The following is a 23870-nucleotide window of genomic DNA, read 5'->3' on the forward strand; positions in this document are numbered from 1 at the left end:
TATTTTAACAGAGAGACTCACACGCAGCTCAACCAGTGCACCTCAGTTCGAATCTGCAGTCCTCTGGCTTTCCAGCAGTGATATCTGCATTAAGCCTTGCCAGATCACCTCAACTCTGACCAGCAACAGTCTTGGTCATACCCTGCTATCCCTGCACTAAAACAACAAAGCCCACTTTACTGTCCACAATCTTCTACAGGGATGCTAGGGCTTGAGTAGAATTTGAATTCTTTTTTACTCTGACCAGAACCCTGTCAGGCTCACAATCTCACAAAATTCTTATGATCAGGCATACCCACCCAGCCGCCCCCAGGAAGAGAACTATATAGTAATATCTTCTTTGATGATGGCAGTATGATCCCAATGCAGGGTGCCTGTAGAAGTGAGAGCTGCACATTAACCATACATGCCTGTCCCTTGACCCATGTTGCTCCTTAGTCACACACAAAAAACAACTGGAATATTGGAAGAATTTTTGGGGGATGAACACTTTTTTGACCATTATCAAAAAGGTCCCTCTATTAACCTCCTACCAGGGTGTGGATAGGCGCCAAGGATGAAGCACGTCACAATAGGTGAGTTATGTTATGTTTTGCTATCATGTCTTATAAAGCACGACGGCTGCCTCAGCAAAGGGGCGTCCCGGCGCTAGTACACGAAAGACTGACAAAGCAAAAGAAGCAGGCAAGGACTAAGATGCAGGGAAAAGATAAGTCTTAATGGCTTTTCTGAATGCTAAATAATTATCAAGGCCACGAATCTTCCCAGGGAGTGTGTTCCAAAGAGTGGCTGCTCTGTAACGAAAAGAGCGGCCACCGGCCCGAACTCTACGTGTCCGGGAATCCACCACCAAGTGCTGACCCTGTGAACGGTGAAGCCGTGTAGGGGCGTATGGCAACAGGAAATCGGCCAGGATGGGAGGAGTGGCCAGTTTCAAAATCTTGAAAGAGATACATAAGGCTTTGAATTCAATGTGCCTGGCCACAGGTAACCAGTGAAGACGGCGGATGGCATTTGACACAGAGCAAGATTTGCGCAGCCCTAAGAGTGTTCTTGCTGCTACATTCTGTGCCCTTTGCAACCTCAAGACCTCCGCCTTATTGGACCTTAAATAGAGGGAACAGGCATAATCAAGTCTCTACAGAACCGTCGCCTGAATGATGACCTGACACGTGGATGCATCAAAAAAGCCCAGCAAGGGTCTAAGCCCCCGTAGGTGACCAAAACAGGTCCCTGCCATTTTTTTTGTTTGGACTCGATAGTTTAAGGAAGCGTCCAACCAAACCCCTAAGTTTTTTACTGCCTGTTTTGGGGAAGGGGGTTTACCTAGGCTGGCTGGCCACCAGAGATCACTCCACCGACCATGGCCCCTACCTACTAACAGTACCTCTGACTTGTTGGAATTCAGTTGGAGGCAGTTGCTGTTCATCCACTCGGCCACTGCCGCAAGGTCGCCCTGAATCTTAAGGGCGTCCCGCTTGGTGTTATTAGAGAGTGCCACCACCAACTGAGTATCGTCAGCGTAGGAGACCATGGTCAGACCCCTGCTGCTGGCTACTGCCGCTAAAGGTTGAACATAGATATTAAATAACAGGGGACTAAGGGAGGAGCCCTGTGGCACCCCTTGTTTAACTGGATATTCGCTAGAAGCAAACGGGGGGGCAGTTACCGTAAATTACCTCTCATGGAGAAATGAAGCAAGCCACTCCAGAGCCAAGCCTGTAATTCCAACCTCCGTGAGACGTCTCAGCAGTATATCATGAGACACAGTATCAAACGCGGCGCTCAGGTTTAACAGGATCAGCGCTGACATTTGACCCTCATTCATTGCTGACCAGAGATGTTCTGTAACAGCTAGGAGAGCTGACTCCATGATGTGGCCTGGCCTGAAGCCATTCTGGGAGGGGTCCAGTATGTTATTCGTGGCCAGAAAATCCGACAGAAGGGAGTTCACATAAGCCTCTGTAATCTTTGCTGCCCAGGGAAGCAAGGAAATAGGGCGGTAGTTTTCTGGTTTGGCTGGGTCGAGCACAGGTTTATTAAGTAACGGAATTACTTTAGCCTGTTTCCAGACCCTGGGCACAGTAGCTGTACTGAGGGACCCATTTATCACCTGATTCAAGGAAGGTAAAATTGTCAACAGCACTTTCCTGAATTGGTCTGGTTTAAGCGGGTCGACAGGGGGATCCCGACATGATTCTACTGCAAAGAGCTAGCAGCTGATCAACCGGGATCCGGGGAAAGGTGTGAAGGATATTAACCTGTTGACAGCAGCGTGCCACCGACACGTTACTATGTGCGGTCGGGAAGGACCTGTAGATGTCATCCACCTTTTTCACAAAAAAGATGGCCAGGTCCTCGCACTGTTTATTAGATTTAATGGTCGACCCAGCCATGATTAGCTGAGATTGCAAACTGGCAAGTATAGGAAATGTGCACTTAGAGGGATTAGCGCTCTCGCTGTTGGAAATAAAAACTGCACGTGCCTGATATATGGCCTTATGATACCTTTTGATATCTGCCCGATAGATATCTTTAGCAGTCGGACTGAAGTCTCTTCTCCATATCCGCTCTAATCTCTTACAACCCTTACGCATATCAGCAAGTTCAGTCTTAAACCATGGTCGTGTTTTGGTTTTGCGATTGACTGACCGTTTCATGGGGATTAAGCTGTCTAATGGATGCTCTATCCACTCAGAGAATACCCTGTGTGCCTCGTTAGAATCCTCTGGCAAATTCGGATGAGTAGCCAAGAGGCAATCATCCAAATGATCTCAGTTCAATTTATACCACGGCTGTTTCAGGGAGGTCGACTGACCCTCAATCAGAGCGGGAGTAACACCATATAGGGACATTAAGACCAAAAAATGGTCCATCCATCCGATCCTAATCGGTGCATGCATTATGATTTGAGGTATGTTAGTAAAATCTGGGTCTAATAGGTGCCCTGCAATATGGGTTGGGCCTGAGACCAGCTGCATCAGTTGGCAGGCTGCAAGGTCGGCCACGAAATTCGCCATATCAGTGTCCTCAAAATTATCAAAATGTTACCTCCTACCAGGGTATGGATAGGCGCCAAAGATGAAGCACGTCACGATAGGTGAGTGTGGCGTCTACTCCAATATCTTTGGATATCCAAGTGATTAATAGAGGAACCTTTTTGATAATGGTCAAAAAAGCGTTCATCCCCGAAAATTCTTCAAACATTCCAGTTGATTTTTGTGTGTGACTATTGAAGCTGGGAGAGTGCAACTGGTCTAATTGTCTCTCGCTCTCTACATTGTGGTAAAACATGTTGCTCCTTCCCTCTAACTCCAAGCTATTTTATAAATGCCTCCAGCCTCACACCAATTTTAAAATAAAGAGTCTGACATAGGGTAATTTTTAACAGTTATAAGTATTGCATTTTAAACTTTGTAAACCCATGTCGATATTGAATACTAAAGATTAATTTGGCTCCTATCTTGTGCTATGTAAAGTGCTCTGTTGTCCCTCAGGGAAATCTAAATACAAAAAATAAAGTAAAACTACTTTATCCTTGTAATGAAAGACAACTGACAAAGTTCAGCCAAGCATTTTAGTTGGGATTCAAAGAATTATGCATTTGCATCAGAGTATGGAGGCAGGAGGTGAGCCGAGTGGCAGCCGGACTACCCTGAAAAAGAAGGACCACTGAAAGTGAGATGACGCACCAAAAGTAAGAAAAGGATCAGGCATGGAGAGAAAGAAGGAGAAAAAGAAGAAGAGGTCCTTCCTTTTCTCTATGAACTCACTTTCTTTCAGTGCCCTTCTTTTCCTCTTTGTCTATTTTGAAGAAACATTGAAAGAAATAAAGGAGGATCAATGAGAGAAAGAAAAATACTGGGAAAGAACAGCACTTTGAGATAGAAGCCAGTGCTTAATTTGAGGCGGTGGTTTCTGGTGCTTGGCACTGGCATTTAATTATCAACACTCGCAATAATGGCAGTCCACCAAATGGTGGCACGGTGTGTCTTAATTTTTAGATGAGAGCATTGTTTATTGATTAAATCCACATTAAAAAGTGATAAGGAATGGACACTAAGAAAAAGAAGAGATAAAGACATCATGAGAGGCAGAGAATGAATAAAATGGCTTACAACCACAGACACTGAGAGAGGAGAACAAACAGAAGGAGCACAGACAGAAATAACATGAGCTAGGCGACAAACGGAGGAAGGAAAGACAGAACAGAGAGAGACAAAAAGTACCTAGAGAAGGGGAGGACAACAGATAGGAAAATTCATAACGACAAAAGGAGCACAGAGAAAAATGGGCATACAGGTATACATGATACACAGAGATGGGAGCACAGAATACCAATGAAATACCACCCCCAGCCCTCTGTGTTTAGCCAATCACCTGTTGCAATCTAGTATTTTTAGGCTCATTCCTTACCTCTTATTGGCAGATGACAAATTTGGAGGTCATGTTTTGTATAACACATTCTATTTATTGAATTTAATATTGTAGGACAAACAACATCCCACACAATCTTTTTGAATAAACAAATGAACAGATTTCACCCAATCCATGTTTTCCATCTATAGACTTCCTTACAGCTATGCATATATCTTCTCAGCTCGTTTTGAATCCCCAGTATGCTCACTAGGGGAAACAGCCATTACAACACGGCCGTTACCACACATTACCTTTACAACGTGGCTTTTACAACGCAAGTGCCATTACCACGCATTGCCTTTACAATTAACTTTGTTGTTAAGGCATGAATGGTCAATGCATATGCGTTTTAAATGTAAGTATTAGGCAAGTATTAAGCGTTTATATAATGCATTTCAATGGAATGCATGGTTCCGTCATATATCCCTCCACCAGGCTGTAGTAATGCACTATTTCCACGTACTTACTATGTCTCTCTTGGCGATCATCAAACACAATTTTAGCAACAACAACTTGTATCTATTGTTGTCTAGATCTGTATTCATATGTAGAATGATCATAAGGAACAGTGCAGCCCAAGGATGATCCCATCGCAGACAAAACTCAACTCCAGAATCTGTTCAGGACTTGACATTTCCAGAGGGCATGCACCAGCAACACTGGATGAGTTTTGCATTTAAGACTGATCAGTGAGGGAATTGCACATGTTTCTACAACCTGTTGCGTGTTAAGTATGCCCTATGCAAGATTTTCAGTTGAATCAGTTTGTTGGGAGGAAATTTTGATGTTTACCAACTCCAGCGGAATTGTAAAAGTAACTCCATGGATATGTGTTGCTTCATCAGGGGACTTTGACGTCTTAAAAGCAGAAAAAACTTTACGTGAAACTGCTATAATCAATGAGAAATTGCGGGGGAATTGGGTGTGATATTTCCCATTACCTCTCCATTTATAAGTGGACCTTCCGTGTCAAACTCATAAAGAGGCATTTTCTCCCTGTTAGCCCAAGAGAAACCAATAAGCCCCGTGTCGATAATGCTGGGTTAGGGGTTGTCAGAATTACCGCCCCGGGCAACGAGGCTAAGCCATCGACTGACATGGCCACTCGATTCTGAAGCTCCAGAGCCCATGCCCCATCTGATGGCTATGCAACACTGAACGCTCCATAATTAAACGAGGAGACACCGAACAACATTCTCTTGCCTCCTGGGAGCTGTAGTGACCGCCTGAAACCATCCATCGGGGCCTGCTGGGGTCACCGCACATCGCTGCTGCTGGGAGAGGTGGCTGTGGCCCAGCCCACCTCTGAGGCCCTGCGACGACCTACTGATCTACCAGGCATTGGGCCGTCACTTACAAATTGGGCATGTCACACATCCCAGACACTCTCAATTAACATACACTGATCAACTCTTTCATAGCTACCCCTTCTTCAGTGATCCTTTGTATATGCTGCTGCACACCCCCCATGGGCCGTGGAGACCCTAAGCAGCGGAGACTCACTTTTAGACCCCCTAGACCACGGACCGATCCAGGGCATCATCCGACACGGAAGGGAACCGCAACGCTGCACCGCCCCCTGACCCACTGGATGGCACTGCAGCCAATCATGGCAGAGCTGCGGGTCGACTTTGGCGCCATGGACGCACGCCTTGATGCCCTGGTTTCCTGTCTGGATTGCATGGGGGAGCATCTGAAGTGGCACGGTCATCGCCTGGACATGGTGGAGGAGCGCGTGTCCGGAGTTGAAGGTAACACAACCAACATGGCACGCTGCCTGGAGAAAACAGAGCGCCTCTGTACTGCTCGATTTTCCCGGCCTTCCGGTGTTGCAGGGCGATCCATATGACTTCAGTCTATTTCCATCCGAGTCTAAGGACTGGAGTAGTGAATAGGGCCTATCTATTAGACACTTGTGACACAATCCCGTGCTCCTACCCTTAGCTCAGGGCCTACACACATAGCCTAGGGGATAGATTCGTTAGCCTTGAGGATAATTTGCCCTATAGTGAGGTTATTTCATAGAGCTGTGTTGAATTCAGGCCTGGTAGGCCTCAAACGGGAGAGATATTATTCACTTCAACATGATCCTGTGTTCTCCCCCATAGATCAGGGTTTGCATACATATCCTAGGGGATAGATTCGTTAGCATTAGGGGTAATATGTTCTGTAGTAAGGGTATCTAATGGAGCTGTGCTGCATTCAGGCCTGGTAGGCCTTAAACGGGAGAGACTCCATCTTTCATCCTGCTCTGGCAGCTTGGAAAGTTTCTAGGTCATAGGCAGTGTTTTAGTTAGGAGGTGTTATTCGCTTGGAGAGAACCGGTTCAGGCCGGCCCTTATCGAAGGATTGTATTCTCCTTCATGCCGAAGACACTACAACAGGCCGGCCGGCTGGGAACGTGTCCTTGGCACGGGGAGGTACAGGAATTTGGTGGGCGGCAGGTTTCGAGCTGGAAATTTCCATGAGAGAATGCACATCTATATTAGTGAAAGTCTGAGGCAGACACGGGCACTTGCTTCTAGACCATAGGCGGCATCTGGCCGTTAGCAGAAAAGCTATTACTTATTCCAGGGAAGACGGATGACGAACTCGAATCTAAAGAGGACAGAGTAGCCGACAGGGAAGAGGTTCCAAGGACTCGGAGAGGGTGAAGGGAGCAGACCCACAACTGTAGAGGGGCGACTTCCAGGCGAAGCCGAGGCATAGACGAGAAGGGAACCTAGATGACCATTGAGCACGGGCTACGTACCATAAAGGTGAAGTCGACCCCTTTTTCTTTAGAGTATACAACTTAACCTTTCACTTTCCTTGCAGGTTGTCTATATATATAATGTATTCTGCGAATGTGCATGTGGCATTTAAATAAAGTATTTAGCTTGTTGTACGTTAGCATGTGTTGTGTACTTTTGTATAGGAGGATAGCCTATTCTTTAGTCAGAGTTGCCTTAAAATGAACAGAGGTTAATCCTGGTCAGGTAAGTGGTAACTGGATGAGGGGGAAAACAAGCCCCTCGAACTAGAGAACAGGTTGTGCTCAACTAATAGTCTTTGTGTGATCTGATATATGGTAATCCCGATTCCCCTGTTGTGTACCACAGTCATAATAGGATGAGCTCGTGCTAAGGCTGCCGTGTAGGTAGGAGATTCTGGACCTGACTGAGGTCGCGAGACTGTGTGTGTTGCTGCCGAATGGGTAGGAGATTCTGGACCTGACTGAGGTCGCGAGACTGTATGTAGCTGCCGAATGGGTAGGAGATTCTGGACCTGACTGAGGTCGCGAGACTGTATGTAGCTGCCGAATGGGTAGGAGATTCTGGACCTGACTGAGGTCGCGAGACTGTATGTAGCTGCCGAATGGGTAGGAGATTCTGGACCTGACTGAGGTCGCGAGACTGTGTGTGTCGCTGCCGAATGGGTAGGAGATTCTGGACCTGACTGAGGTCGCGAGACTGTGTGTGTTGCTGCCGAATGGGTAGGAGATTCTGGACCTGACTGAGGTTGCGAGACTGTGGGTGCTGAGATTGCGAGGCTGTGAGGTCTTGATATATATATATAATAGGAATTCTCTGTCCTTAGGTGGTACATATATATATGCTTATTTAGGTGTAAAAAGGCCCTAGGGAGGGGGTAACGTTCTGTTTTGAGTGTCAGAAGGGCTCTGTAGAGCGGGTTCTACCCAATCCAAAAACCAAAGCAGAACATTTGGCGTCACGAACTGTTTACGTAACCTGTGTGCGTTGTGGTTGTCTTGTGTTTGCTTTCGGCGTGTGCGTGATTTTCTTTTTTGTATATTTGCGTGTATACTTTTTTCTTTCTCTTTCTTTCTCTCTTCCTTTCTTTTCTCTGCGTTTCTTTTTCTTTCTTTTTCGCGATGTTTTCTAGGAAATCGAAATCTACTCTTAAATTGTCCGTTGATATTCCCGGATGGGATTCAACGCCTTATGGTGCCTTGGCCCGAGAGTGGGCTGATTCTACTGGTCTGAGTGAAAATTGGAATTCTTCTTTGGAGTCGGCGGAACCGGCTGACGTGATTGCTTGTTTGCAGACGGCACCTGTCTTGAAGGGTGAGGAGGTTCCCGCTTTGGGGCGCAGAGGTTGGGTTATTCTGTCTGCGTATCGGATTCTGCATGAGAGGTTGCTGAAATTGCAGGTCTCTTTTAAGGATGCGGAATCACACCTTGTTAAGATTCAGAATTCTACCACTTTATTGCGGTGTCAAAATAAGTTGCTTTCCGACAAACTTGACACTTACCAAACGGTTGCCGAAAGGGCGGCTGTGCGGATTGCTCGTTATAAGTACAAGAACAGGCGTGGTCGTGTTTCGTCGCGTAAAGTGCGTCTGGTCGTGGCGAAAGCTGGACTGGATTGGAATCCTGATGAATGGGATGGTAATATCTGGGACTCGACTTCGTCTTGTTCCTCGGGTGAGGAATGTGCTATGCATGAGCTTTCTCGTTCCCGTCCTGACAGTAAGTCTACTTCTCGCACCTCTGATGGTGCACCCCGTGATTGCGCTCGTTCTTCGGGCGGGATTGATACTTTTCACACTGACTGTCCCTCTACTCGTACTGCTCGGGCTCCTTGTGATGCTCGTCCCGTTGTTTCTGCGCACCCGGTTTTTCGTCGGAAGTTGCAGCAGTCTCCCAATGCTCCGCAGGGTGTTTCTTTGGACTGTTTGGAAGATTTTACCCAGCAAGAAATTAGTGATATTTTGCAACGCTTTCGGCAGCGGACTGGTGAGGCTTTGCTCACGTGGATGGTGCGCCTTTATGAACTAGGCGCTGCTGGTATTATGTTGGATACTGGCGATTGTTTGAAGTTTTGTTCTTTGAGTTTGGATTCTACTGTGCAAGATCATTTTCGTAACTATAATGGTGGTGGTCAAATTTCTTTGCTCCAATTGGCGACGGAGGGTTGCAATTTGAAGTATCCTACTGAATCTGACTGGCCTGTCAATGACAAGCCGTGGTATACATTGCGTGATGCTGCGCAACGTCTTAAGGAGGAGGTGATGAAAACGGCTATTTTTCTGGGCACTGCTGACAGGTTGCTTGATGGGTTGTTGACTTCTTCTGTGCGAAATCGTATCATTCGCTCTTCTCCTGTTGCCTACAAGCAGGTCATGATGACTTTATTGATTAATCAGACTGGTAATGTACTATCTACGGTGTTGGAGTCGGTACGCCAACTCGGTGAGTTGGGTGAGTGGTTTAAACCTGAACGTCAGTCCCGGCCTGACACTCGTACTCCTGGTGAATATAAATTTACTAGACGTGACATCTTTACTGGTCTTTTGGCTGATGGTGTGCGTCGGGAAGATATTGATGGTGAGACTACTGCTCGTTTGTGGGAAATGTTTCGCAAACGGGGCTTGGACCGGAAGGAGGGTGCCCGGCGTGTTCGGACGACTGAGTGTGATCGTGGTTGTTCTGATGGTAGCGGTGATGATGATCGCCGTGGGCGCTTTGATTGTCGTGATGATCGGCGTCCTGTACGTGATCTGTCCCCTCGTCGAGAGCGGGACAGGGAGAGAGAGGGGGAAAAGGAAAGGGGGAGAAATGATCATGCTTACAGCAGACGTAGAGATGATAGGGATCAATCCCCTGAATTGAGAAGGAGGGAGGATCGATACAGTTTGGCCGATCGAAACTCGCAGTGCAATGTAGAGGACAGGAATCCATTTCGTAATAGAGATGGATATGAACAGGAGGTACCGATACCTAAGAAACGTGAGAGTCTTTATCCTGATTTGTCCTGGTACACAGAATGCAGTAAGAATGACTAGGAAATAGGTCAAGCTCCGGTACACAGATGGGCTCACAGAGATAATAGACCCTATGTAGATATTGATATTTTTTGGAGACATCGTAATATCCAAAGGGCCCGAGCATTAGTTGATACAGGAGCGGAGGCCACTCTTATTCATGGAAAATCAAAGAAATTTACAGGGCAGCCTTTCACTATTACCGGATTAGGAGGAAAGGAAACCCCTGCAGTTCAAACTTTGCTTGAAATGAGAATAGGTAGAATCCCTAGAAAGGAATATTCTGTATTAGTGGTGCCACTTCTAGAATTCATAATTGGAATTGATATTTTGAAGGGAATGACATTGCATCTTGATGATGGGTGTTACCAATTTGGAACGACGCATTATATCTCGTCCAGACCTATACGGGTTGGTCGTTTAAGGATGCCCCCCATACAAGTTCCCCAGGCGACCAAAGTGGTTTGTCAGAAGCAGTATCGTATTCCGGGTGGTCATGAAGAGATTAGTACCACCATTCAGGAGTTGGTTGATGCAGGCGTTATAACTCCAGTTACTTCTGCTTGGAATAATCCTGTTTGGCCGGTGCGTAAAAGTGATAATTCTTGGCGCATGACTGTTGATTATCGAGAATTGAACAAACACACGCCCTCTTTGACTGCTGCAGTACCGGATGTTATCACCCTGATTGAAAGAATCCAAACACATCCAGGTACATGGTATGCGTCCATCGATATTGCTAATGCTTTCTTTTCTATTCCAATTGCCCCTGAGTGTCAGGAACAGTTCAGTTTTACGTGGAATGGGCGTCAGATGACGTTCAGAAGTCTTCCTCAGGGCTATGTGCATAGTCCTACGATTTGTCACCGGCTGGTGGCAGAACACTTGATTGAGGTACCAGTTCATCCCAAAATTCAGATATGTCATTATATTGATGATGTTTTGATCCAAGGCGAAACACAAGAGGATGTTCAGACACAATTAGATAGAGTCATTGAGTGTCTGCGTGGGAAAGGTTGGGAGATCAACCCGGACAAATTACAAGGTCCGTCTCAAGCTGTAAAATTTTTAGGTATTAATTGGCATGAGGGACACCGCGAGGTGATCCCTCAAGTTAAACAGAAAATTCTTGATTTTTCGGTTCCGAGGAATAGGAAGGAAGCCCAAAGATTCATTGGTTTATTCGGTTTTTGGCGCCAGCATATTCCTCATTTGAGTCAAATATTGGCCCCTTTGTACCGAGTTACACGTAAAAAGAATGCATTTGAATGGGGTAAGCAACAGCAAGATGCATTTAGTCTGGCGTCAGAGGCAATTCAACATGCTATGGATCTCTGGCCTGTACGTGATGGTGATGTGGATTTGAATGTGTCTGTGCAAGGCCCTTATGCAAACTGGAGTCTGTGGCAGAAACAAGGCAGGTGTAAAGTACCATTAGGGTTTTGGACCAAAAAGCTACCTGATGCTGGTGAGCGTTATACACCCTTTGAGAAGCAGCTACTTGCTTGTTATTGGGCTTTAGTGGATACTGAGCAATTGACTTTGGGACATGACATATTCTTGCGTCCTGAAATTCCTATTATGCAGTGGGTTTTGAGTTCACCAAAAACTCATCGAATTGGGCATGCTCAGGAGGCGAGTGTGATTAAATGGAAATGGTACATACAAGACAGGGCACGTGTGGGTCCGAAAGGAGTTGCGTCTTTACATGAGCAAGTGGCACAAGCACCATCGATTGAGACTGAGAGTGAGTGTTCCGTACCTTTAGAACAGGAGTCTCCTGTCAAGTGGGGTAGACCTTTTGATGATTTATCCGTCGAGGACAGGAACCATGTGTGGTTCACAGATGGGTCAGCAAAGTTTATTGGAACGACACGGCACTGGAAGGCGGTGTCTTATAATCCGATCACACAAAAACTGTTGAGCACAACTGGTGAAGGGAAGAGTAGTCAGTTTGCCGAGCTCTATGCCGTTTACCAAGTTTTGAAACAGGAGTTACCTGGCGTATGCCACATTTTCACCGATTCCTGGTCCACTGCCAATGGACTGGCTGTTTGGTTGCCGACCTGGCATTCCCATAATTGGAGGTTACACTCCAAAGAGTTATGGGGAAAAGAGTTATGGCAAGAGATTTGGGAAATGCTCCCACAGAGTACTGTTACCATCTTCCATGTGGATGCTCACACCCCAATAGACTCTCTTGACAATTTTTTTCATAATATTGCAGATGAGAAATCTAAAATTGCTGAGGCAGTGGTGGACAGACAAGATCCTGATATTGCGGGATTGGCGAAATGGGCACACCAGAAGGCAGGACACTTTGGAGAGAAGGCCACTAGCAGGTGGGCTGCTGATAGAGGAATTTATATTCCCCTGGATCTAATCAAAAATGTTATTCTACATTGTCCCGTCTGTCAGCATATCAGACAGCGTAAAGTACCTCAAATTGTTAGAGGTCATTTACATCGTGGGAAACTGCCCGCTCAAATTTGGCAGATTGATTACATTGGACCCCTTCCCATGAGTAGAAATTGTCAATATGTTTGTACAATTGTCGATACATATAGTGGTTTGCTGGTAGCTTTTCCATGTAAGCAAGCCACCCAGTTGAATACCATAAAGACATTAGAATTGATTATGATGTATTATGGTGTGCCATTCCAAATTCAATCTGATAACGCATCCCATTTCCGTGGAAGATTGGTACAGGAATTCTGTGTGGAAAATAATATTGAATGGATATTTCATATACCTTACTACCCGCAGGCCTCAGGCCTGGTGGAGAGATTGAATGGCCTGCTGAAGGACCAGCTACGTAAGTTAACAGATGACAAGTATAAAAATTGGCGAGATTTTTTACCCCAAGCACTATTGATCCTGAATAATCGTCCTTTTTTAAATGCTGAATCTCCACTTATGCGTTTGTTTCCCCCACAGGTTGAGACTATGCCTAATGTGATCAATGAAACTGTGATGTATTGGGAAATTACTTTTGGAGCTTTGGCTCCATGCAGAGCGACCCCAGGGTCGGCAGGCTTAGATTTGCATGCTATGGATGACACCGTCCTGGAAAGTAAAAATCGGGTCATCATTGCTACCGGTGTTGGTATTCATATACCACCGGGGAATTTTGGATTGATCGCCCCTAGATCGGGGCTGGCTGTAAAAGGCATCCAAGTACTTGGAGGGGTTATCGACAGCGACTATCAGGGAGAGATTAAGGTACTTCTGCTAAATAGCAGTGAGAATGACTTGCTGATACACCGCACCGACCGAGTGGCTCAATTACTCATTATGCCTGTTTTCAGTGGTGAAATAAAGAAAGGCACTGCCCCAACTTTGCTAACTGTACGAGGCCAGAAAGGCTTTGGTTCTACGGATAACCCTGGGGCCAAGGTTTGGGTGCAATCGCCTAAAAATCCCCCTGAACAAGCGGAGGTTATTGCCACCGGTCAGGACAACACCATTTTGGTTATGAGGCCAGGGAAAGATAGCTGGGAAGCTGTCCCAGCTGATAAATGTTATTTACGAGAATGATTAATACCTGTATTTGGTTCTTTTTCAGATCATTCTTTGGATTGTTGCTGCAGGATGTGTCGGCACTGGACACCGTTTGGACTACTCCGGAGAGAGAGAGGGGATCCTATCGACCCAGGATGAATTGGGAACCCGAGTATTGCGTTCCTTCAACGCATGGGACTCGTCATCGAACTTTTGGACGCAACTGGCAAAAAGAGTGACTGATGCCCCTCACTTTTGTTTGACACCGATGAGATCCGTGCACGACATTTTAGCGACATGTCTGGTTGCTGTCCCCGCCTCGCTAGAAACTTTAATAAGCATTTTTAACATTTCAAAGGCTCGCTCAAATGTTATTCTGGGTGATTTTGCTACCCACGCATATTGTCCTTTGTGTACTGAACTGCCGAATGAGCAACTTCCCATCCAATCCCAAATAACTACGTACAATATCACACAAGGCGATCTATGCTTCTTCCTCACATGTAATCCTAATGCGATTTCTGAATGTCTACGTCTCAAGTTAAGAGGCGCCACTGTTTTCACATCTCATGAACGAACTCTGTGTTTCCAGAGGACACCGACGACATGCACCTCAGTTCAGAACAATATGACTTGCAACAGTTTGGTAGTTGCTCCCAGTCACTATCGTGCAATATTGCTACCTGCCGGGTGGCTTTTCTCATGTGGTAATACTTCCTGGCCCCATGTTCCCGCAAACATTTCCGGCGGCCCGTGTGCTATTACTAGGTTAAGTCTACTAATGTTCTCTTCACATCCGAATGCCAACTCTCGTGTACTTCGAGATACAGTAATGCTGCAAGAGGATTGTGACTCATCTTTACATTTATATTCCAAGTCTGAATACCTTAGTCTAGCCATTTCAATTATTGGTGTTCCTGCTTTGGCGGTTTACAATGCTAAATCCATTGGGAAAATGGCTTGCTGGATGGTCAAATCTATTAATCATACTTCCACAGTCTTATCTGACTTACTGTTAGACGCCCAGGGTGAACGTAGAGCCATTTTGCAAAATAGAGCAGCCATTGATTACCTTCTGCTTAAACATGGACATGGCTGCTCGGACTTTGAAGGTCTCTGTTGTTTTAACTTATCTGATCATACACAATCCATTCGTGCACATATAGATAAATTGCATGATTTAACTAATGAAGTTAGGAAACACATTGATCAGGGCTGGTTTGACTGGCTCTTTAATTGGTTGCCGGACATGCATATGCTACGCCACACATTAGGTGGCATTTTGATTGCTCTTGCTGTTTTAATTTCTATCTGTTGTTTTATTCAGTGTATCCCTTCACTGCTTCAATTCTGCACATCTAGTACTAGACATAGATCGGTTAGTTTTGTTTCATATTATTCTTCCACAGATGTTAGTTCCATTTAGCATGTATAATAGACTGAAGTCAAGGGTGGAATGTACTGCTCGATTTTCCCGGCCTTCCGGTGTTGCAGGGCGATCCATATGACTTCAGTCTATTTCCATCCGAGTCTAAGGACTGGAGTAGTGAATAGGGCCTATCTATTAGACACTTGTGACACAATCCCGTGCTCCTACCCTTAGCTCAGGGCCTACACACATAGCCTAGGGGATAGATTCGTTAGCCTTGAGGATAATTTGCCCTATAGTGAGGTTATTTCATAGAGCTGTGTTGAATTCAGGCCTGGTAGGCCTCAAACGGGAGAGATATTATTCACTTCAACATGATCCTGTGTTCTCCCCCATAGATCAGGGTTTGCATACATATCCTAGGGGATAGATTCGTTAGCATTAGGGGTAATATGTTCTGTAGTAAGGGTATCTAATGGAGCTGTGCTGCATTCAGGCCTGGTAGGCCTTAAACGGGAGAGACTCCATCTTTCCTCCTGCTCTGGCAGCTTGGAAAGTTTCTAGGTCATAGGCAGTGTTTTAGTTAGGAGGTGTTATTCGCTTGGAGAGAACCGGTTCAGGCCGGCCCTTATCGAAGGATTGTATTCTCCTTCATGCCGAAGACACTACAACAGGCCGGCCGGCTGGGAACGTGTCCTTGGCACGGGGAGGTACAGGAATTTGGTGGGCGGCAGGTTTCGAGCTGGAAATTTCCATGAGAGAATGCACATCTATATTAGTGAAAGTCTGAGGCAGACACGGGCACTTGCTTCTAGACCATAGGCGGCATCTGGCCGTTAGCAGAAAAGCTATTACTTATTCCAGGGAAGACGGATGACGAACTCGAATCTAAAGAGGACAGAGTAGCCGACAGGGAAGAGGTTCCAAGGACTCGGAGAGGGAGAAGGGAGCAGACCCACAACTGTAGAGGGGCGACTTCCAGGCGAAGCCGAGGCATAGACGAGAAGGGAACCTAGATGACCATTGAGCACGGGCTACGTACCATAAAGGTGAAGTCGACCCCTTTTTCTTTAGAGTATACAACTTAACCTTTCACTTTCCTTGCAGGTTGTCTATATATATAATGTATTCTGCGAATGTGCATGTGGCATTTAAATAAAGTATTTAGCTTGTTGTACGTTAGCATGTGTTGTGTACTTTTGTATAGGAGGATAGCCTATTCTTTAGTCAGAGTTGCCTTAAAATGAACAGAGGTTAATCCTGGTCAGGTAAGTGGTAACTGGATGAGGGGGAAAACAAGCCCCTCGAACTAGAGAACAGGTTGTGCTCAACTAATAGTCTTTGTGTGATCTGATATATGGTAATCCCGATTCCCCTGTTGTGTACCACAGTCATAATAGGATGAGCTCGTGCTAAGGCTGCCGTGTAGGTAGGAGATTCTGGACCTGACTGAGGTCGCGAGACTGTGTGTGTTGCTGCCGAATGGGTAGGAGATTCTGGACCTGACTGAGGTCGCGAGACTGTATGTAGCTGCCGAATGGGTAGGAGATTCTGGACCTGACTGAGGTCGCGAGACTGTATGTAGCTGCCGAATGGGTAGGAGATTCTGGACCTGACTGAGGTCGCGAGACTGTATGTAGCTGCCGAATGGGTAGGAGATTCTGGACCTGACTGAGGTCGCGAGACTGTGTGTGTCGCTGCCGAATGGGTAGGAGATTCTGGACCTGACTGAGGTCGCAAGACTGTGTGTGTTGCTGCCGAATGGGTAGGAGATTCTGGACCTGACTGAGGTCGCGAGACTGTGGGTGCTGAGATTGCGAGGCTGTGAGGTCTTGATATATATATATAATAGGAATTCTCTGTCCTTAGGTGGTACATATATATATGCTTATTTAGGTGTAAAAAGGCCCTAGGGAGGGGGTAACGTTCTGTTTTGAGTGTCAGAAGGGCTCTGTAGAGCGGGTTCTACCCAATCCAAAAACCAAAGCAGAACAGCCTCCTAAAAGCAGTAGCCATTAAGAACGAGGACCTTGATGTCCGATCACGTTGAAACAATATGCAAATAACAGGCATTGCGGAAACAATGAATATGGGTCCACTGGAACGGTTTGGCGAATCTCTACTCACCCAACTTTTCGGTCCTGAATCCTTTTCATTTACTTTTATTGCTGAGACAGCACACAGATCCTCCACCCCAGCCCCTCTACAGGTGCCCCTCCTACCCTATAGTCGCACAGATCCTAAGTTACAGGGACAGGGACACAACGTTCTGCCTGGCATGTGAAAGATCATCTCTGCAGTATCAAAATGTAATGGTTTCTATCCATCCCAACTTCACATTAGCTGTCCAGGACATCAGATGAAAGTTGACAACGCCAAGACACTGCCCGCAGACATGGACTCAAATACGGTATGTTGTACCCTGCCAGGCTCCGGGTCATGGTGAATAACAAAGCCAGATTCTTTCCCAAGTTGTGTCCTTTTGTAAACAGCTGGGACCTGGCGGCCCTTCTCAGATCGGTAATACTCAGGAACATTCCTCCCCTGAGCTGAACATGCCCTCCAGTGCTGATCTGTTTAACCCCAGTTGAACTCTGTTATTCCACGCTGACCACACCAGAATACCTCCATCTCTCCCCTATGGTTCTGTGTCCCCAAAGATACATTCTAGTTGTGTAGCCTGACCATATTTGAATATGCTTATAACACTTGTTTCAGATTGGGCATAGACCCCTATGGCATTCTTCACCCACCTAGGAGTATTCCATGTACTATGTTTGGTTCTATGTTTGTATCACTGATCTATTTGGGATTCGCTGATGCCCTTTGGCTCAGTGTGGGTAGGGCGTGAGGGCAATGCTGTTCTCATTAAGCCAGACATCACATGCTGGGATTCTACACAACGACTCTGACACACACGTTGTTACTCAGCTATTTAAATGACAGGAGGTAATAAGCAGCAACATGACCTCACATACCACACTTGGAATATCAGAGGTCTCAACAACCCCCTTAAGGGTAAGCAGATGTTATCGTATTTAAACCGCTGCATCATAACAGTGGCTTTTCTGCAGGAAACACACATTCCCCCTCAATCCTCGCCCACTTTTGCGGCCTTCATAGGGGAGCCATAGATATTTTTCGAACTATGGCTCCGACTCCTGCATTGTCTGCATATTGATCCACAAAAATCGCCCCTTCCATCATCACACTATTATCACTTACACGCAAGGTCACTACATCTTAGTTATGGTGCAGAGTTGCTATTAGGAAGGGAGGCCCTTGGAACTCCCCTTCCTAATAGCGAGTCGCTAACTGTATTTTGTGGGTCGATATTACATTTGCGACTTCGCAAAATAGGATTGGTACATTGTCCAACCGTTTTTTTGCGGTCACAAAAGGGCAAAATGCCCCTCTGCGTCCGCAAAAAATTGTCGTACACCTGGCCCCTGGTCACTCCGTTCCAGTAAACAACAGCCAAGGAGGTAGGGCGAGCACTGACTGAAACCTTAGGGTGGTATCTGTACATGCCCTCGGAGGTGACCCATAAATAACAATGGGAGTCAGGAATGCCCGGGGTCAGAGTTGGCCACACAAGTGACAGAAGTGGGCCGTGGCTTCCTAAGAAACATTTCTGCAACTGCCACATTTTTTTTTTTTTTTTTTACAAATTAAGTACTGCTGTCACTTTTAGGAAATATGACAAATGTGGCAAATTTGATGGTGTTAATTGTTCTCATACTGACATGGCCACATTTGTTACTGGCATGAATCTGCTTTAATGCTAATGCTAACAGGTATGATGCTTTTATTAATCACACACAAATTCTTCATATTCTGCATCCATTGTCACCTTTTAGAGTTTTTGTAGCTTCCCACATTATTAGTGTTATTTGCAAATAAAAGTTACACAAAACATATTGTAAATACAACTGTTCAATTTGTTCACCTGATTGTTGTGAATCAGACCCTGTTGTGACTCAGGGTGCTAGATTATTACTTTTACTCTCATAATCCTACACCTAATTTTGACTCCATTGGCAATTTTAATTAAAAAAACACAAATTCTTGCCCAAATCACTGAGAAAGTAAAACAAAATAGTGTTACTAGACCAACTCACATTATATTTGGTCGAGAGCCACTTATGTTAGATGTGGTTACCTAGGGAATCTCTGTTAGTCAGACTCCCAAGAATAGAGACACAAACTCAACAGTTGTCTTCACACTCCTAACATAAAATTGTCTGACTCCACCTCATGCTCACCCATGCTTTTTTCTCTCCTGGGTATGATGTGGATCTTTGCAAACATTTACTTCATGATTCTTTTCTAGTATGCCCCACAAAGTTTCATGTTCATGTGTTCCAGAAGACCTGTATGATTGGTATGATTGATGATTTAAGGCTAATTATGTTTGAGGTAAAAGCAAGGAGGGCTCAGTTTAACAGGTGGTGCCGACCAATTAGATAACTTAACTACCTGCTATAAATGTTGTCAAGAGTTAAAATCTATTAATTGTGCACCTGTGTCCGAGCTAAGCATTAGCCGTCCAAACAGAAGTAGCTCCTTCATTGCCTAAGAAGATCTTTTTCTATTACTTCATCAGCTCTAATTGACCACCTGGGAAATATTCAAATTCTCCTTTCTTGACTGAAGTGAAGCACATTCTATCAAATTCACTTATCATGGCCAACTGATTCTCTTGTTGTGTGATTTCAACACCAAGATTACAGGAAATACATTACTTGTGACTTCACAAGTGTGATCAATTTGTAAAATACTGTCCAGTGCTTAATTTGAGCCAGTGCATTATGGTGCTGGGCACCAGCACTTAATTGTCAACACCAGCACTTATGACAGTCTGCCAAATTGTGGTGCTGTGTGTCTAATCTAGAAATGAGCACAACAGTCATTTATTAATACAACATACATTAGAAAAGGACTAATACCTGTTGCCCAAGCCATTCTTATAGTGTTAAGTGCCTTGAATGGTATGAATTGTCACACTCATAGGAGTGTGAAGGTTAGTAACTGCCAATGACTATGGTACTGTCATTGGCAGCGTTAGCAGGGGAATGGGTGGTGTAAGCTGTAGTGGCATCCTGATGAGGCCTCTGGCACGTATATATATTTTCTTTTACAAATTAAGTACTGATTCTGTCCATGGCTCAGTATTCTGTCGACCAAAGAGTAATTACCATAGGTCCATGTGGCTGACCTTTAGATGAACAATCTCCGCCAACTCAATTTCAGATTTAAGAGAGATGTCCCTGAATCACCTCCATGGCGTGTGGCAGATGAAATGTCTATATCTGTGACTATAATTGTGTTTATACCCTAGTCAACTTTAAGTTCTTTACTAGAAGGGAGTTTTGGACATCAGAGTGAAGAGTAATTAACTCATTTTCCGCAAATAACTATTTATCAATATTATCAAAATGCTGGGGTCTTGACTCTGCACGTTTTAATATTTGTATGGCTGCTATTTATTTAATTTATTTTTAACATATCCATATTGTTATCCCCCGCAGATAAACTAACAAATACGTAACTATTTATTAGCTAGAACATAATTTTATTAAATTCTTTATAGTTATTGTTATCACTGATTCCATAGTTATTATTATCACTGATTCCGTTCCTCAAAGAGCCCAAAACCCCATAAATCACAATGGGGCATATCAACAAGGGCTTTATCTCTGCTTTTTTGGCTTTAAAAGCCAAAAAAGCAGAGATAAAACTAGCACCCTATCAACAACAGGGTGCTAACATGCAAATTCGCATGTTAGCACCCTTTTACTCTACGCTTCCCCTTGCATCTCTAATGAGATGCAAAGGGGGCGTTCCAGAGTAAAATAATAGGAGAAATGTCGCTATGCGACATTTCTCCTATTATCAAGAATATCGATAACCCTGTTAGAGACAAAAAAAGCAGCGCTAACCGCGGTTAATGCTGCTTTTTTACGTCTGGTATTTTTCTGACTTAGCCATGATATCCTATGGAAGGAGGATATCTTGGCTAAGTTAGTCTGTCCCTATCAACAAGCTAACGTGAGATTATCGCTGGGTTTCCAGCGATAATCTCACATTAGCCACTTAGCACCAGGATTTTTATCGCTATTGAGATAAGCGTTGCTAATAGCACGCTATCTCAGCGATAAAAATCGGCGCTAGCCGGCGATAATTATCCGAGCGCTAAGTGCGCTCAGCGATAATTATCGCCGGTTGTTGTTGATATGCCCCAGGGTTCTCTCTCAATTTCTACCATGGTGGGGGAGTTTGGATACGGACAAATGCCTGACTGCTTTTATTGAATAAACATGAGATAACAATGAGTCATACAGGTGGTCCCTGCACTGTAAGCCACAAAGCTGTAGTAACAGTGGCATGTGCTATCACTGTCTCGTCTTTGGTTTTGCAATAGTAATGTTCCTTTAATTCTGCCTTTATGAGATTTCTTAGTTAATTGTCGCTGCCGACTGCTCCCATCCTGAAATTACACAGCGGAGCTTTTCATGTGTTTCTTTTTTCCTTTTCTATTTGAAGATGAGTCGTGGAAAGAATAATATTCCATATTTAATTTTCAGGGAACTGTTGTGATCCCAAATTTCACATCTTTGCTGTTTGACAAGAATGAATGGAAAACCCCTGACACATTTAACCCTGAAAACTTCCTAGAAAATGGCGAGTTTAAGCAGAGTGAAGCATTTGTGTCATTCTCTCTTGGTAAGAAACAAATCACCTGTTTCATTATTTACTATTAAAATGGAAAAACAAGCATTTATGATGGGAATCATCAAAATGTCATTTCAGTGCTATAAACAATTACCATAAGAGCCAATACGTAGATGAGCTATAACACTGCTATGCAGTCACTGTAGAATGAGCATCAGCAGTAGCTTCCTACAATGTGGCTTTGGTGTGGACACTTCTAGCCCTGAGTGGTGTGTCCACCATGAGCCTATCATAGGACAAGTTGGTCAGTCTTTGAGATGTGATAAGTGGCATCTGACTTATCGTATGTCCACGTCCTGTGGTTTCTTACCCTATCGTGCTGCAGACTACCCCTCTCGTAATCATGGCTGGGGAAGGAGCTAATTAACAGGGACTTAGGGGCATATCATCAAGCCGTCCGTTTTCGGACGGAAAGCGGAGATAGTTTTATCGCCTAATCAGCAAGGTCACGCTATCGCGTGAATCCTCGCATTATCGCCCTTTCCCCCAACGCCCATCTTTGCATCTCTAATGAGATGGAAAGTGGGCGTTCCTGCCCTGACATAACTGGAGAAATGTCGCTAAGTGACATTTCTTCGATTATCAATGGGCACGCTAACCTGCAGAGCGACAAGCAAAGTAGCGATAACCTCTGTTATCGCTACTTTCCTTACGCCTGCTTCAAGACTGACTTAGCCATGATTTCCTATGTAAGGTGGATTTCATGGCTAAGTATGCCTTGACCTATCAGCAAGCTTTCACCAAACCTTGTGCGATTATCGCTGTATTTCCAGCGATAATCGCACAATTGGCAGCTTGCGCTCTGAATTTTATTGCTTTGGAGATGAGCTTTGCTGATAGCACGCTATCTCCGCGATAAAATTCAGAGTTGGGCGATGATAATTATCTTCGCGCTAAGAGCGCTGAGCGATAATTATCGCATGGCTTTGATGATATGCCCCGTAGTCAGATAAATGCAGAGAGTATGGCCGTTGGACTAGAGGAGCGAGGCACCTACATATAATATGCATGGCACATGTGTGGCTCAGGTATGCCGTAGGTTTAGCTTCCCTAGTTAAAAATGATACCTATTTTGCTGCACACTCTTTTTAGAGGCTACCTGGGAATATTTAAAGTGAATATACTGTTAACCTTTTACATGCAGTTTACTGAGTTTTCTACAATGTCCTTTGAAATAGTTGTCATTAATATATGTGTACCATAACATTAAAAAAAGAATTGAATTGTAAATAAGTATAACCTAAGTCAGAGGGTGTTTCTGCTAAGAACTTGGGGGTCTGGTTTGGCGAAGACCTTCGGTTTTCGGTGCAAATTAAGAAACTCGCCGGAGTTTGCTTTGGCGCTCTCAAGTCACTCATAAGGTTCTTCCCCCTGCTTCCAAGGCCTGCCAAGGAAATGGTCACCCGTGCAATCATTCTTTCTCACATCGACTATGCTAACGCACTATACTGTGGCATCCCAGGATATTTGCTGAGAAAACTGCAGACCATACAAAATGCCACGGCTAGACTTCTATTTAACATCTCTGGAAGATCTAGCGTGAGACAGCACTTACGAGACCTGCATTGGCTTCCGGTGGCCCATAGAGTGCAATTCAAAGTTCTCACAGTGGCCCATAGAGCCATGCATGGTTTGGGCCCTTGTACATTAGGAAGCGGTTTGGCATCTACGTCCCCAGCAGACCTATGCGCTCAGCCGCCCAACGTCGGATGATTATCCCTCGATTTCGCAGGTCACGGTTGGGAGGTCAGTCCGTCTCTGTTAAAGCAGCTATGGCTTGGAATTCTCTCCCACTGGAATTGCGGCATATTGAGGATCTTAGACTCTTCAAGAAACAACTTAAAACTTTTCTCTTCAACTAGCTGATCCATATTCCCCACTCCATTGGGCTTTGATAACTGCATGCGCCAGGACACTCTCGAGTATTTGAGCGCGTTATAAAACCCTCTATAACATAACATAATACTACATTCATAAATGTGCCCACAAAGTGTAAGGCAGGAAATATAGGTAATAAATGTATCATATGATTATGGTAAATATGTATGTAAAGAATGGTGATGACGCTGAATTAACTGA

The 23870-nt window shown here is 44.9% G+C and overlaps 1 protein-coding gene across 4 annotated transcripts in view; it reads left to right on the plus strand.

The window, feature by feature from the left end:
* The window catches only part of LOC146834881 (cytochrome P450 2J2-like), a 377005-nt gene that overhangs the window by 352661 nt on the left and 474 nt on the right, over positions 1-23870 (plus strand). For 2 of the 4 annotated variants that reach the window (XM_085602481.1, XM_085602480.1), the window contains one exon: positions 21644-21782. In XM_085602481.1, coding sequence (XP_085458607.1) covers positions 21644-21782 — 139 coding nt within the window. Of the gene's footprint in view, positions 1-13751; positions 16232-21643; positions 21783-23870 lie in introns of those variants that run through there. The other 2 variants (XM_085602478.1, XM_085602479.1) reach the window with 1 other exon arrangement.

This window comes from Triturus cristatus, chromosome 4_2 (assembly GCF_964204655.1).
Source record: "Triturus cristatus chromosome 4_2, aTriCri1.1, whole genome shotgun sequence".
In the NCBI taxonomy this organism is placed as follows: Eukaryota; Metazoa; Chordata; class Amphibia; order Caudata; family Salamandridae; genus Triturus; species Triturus cristatus.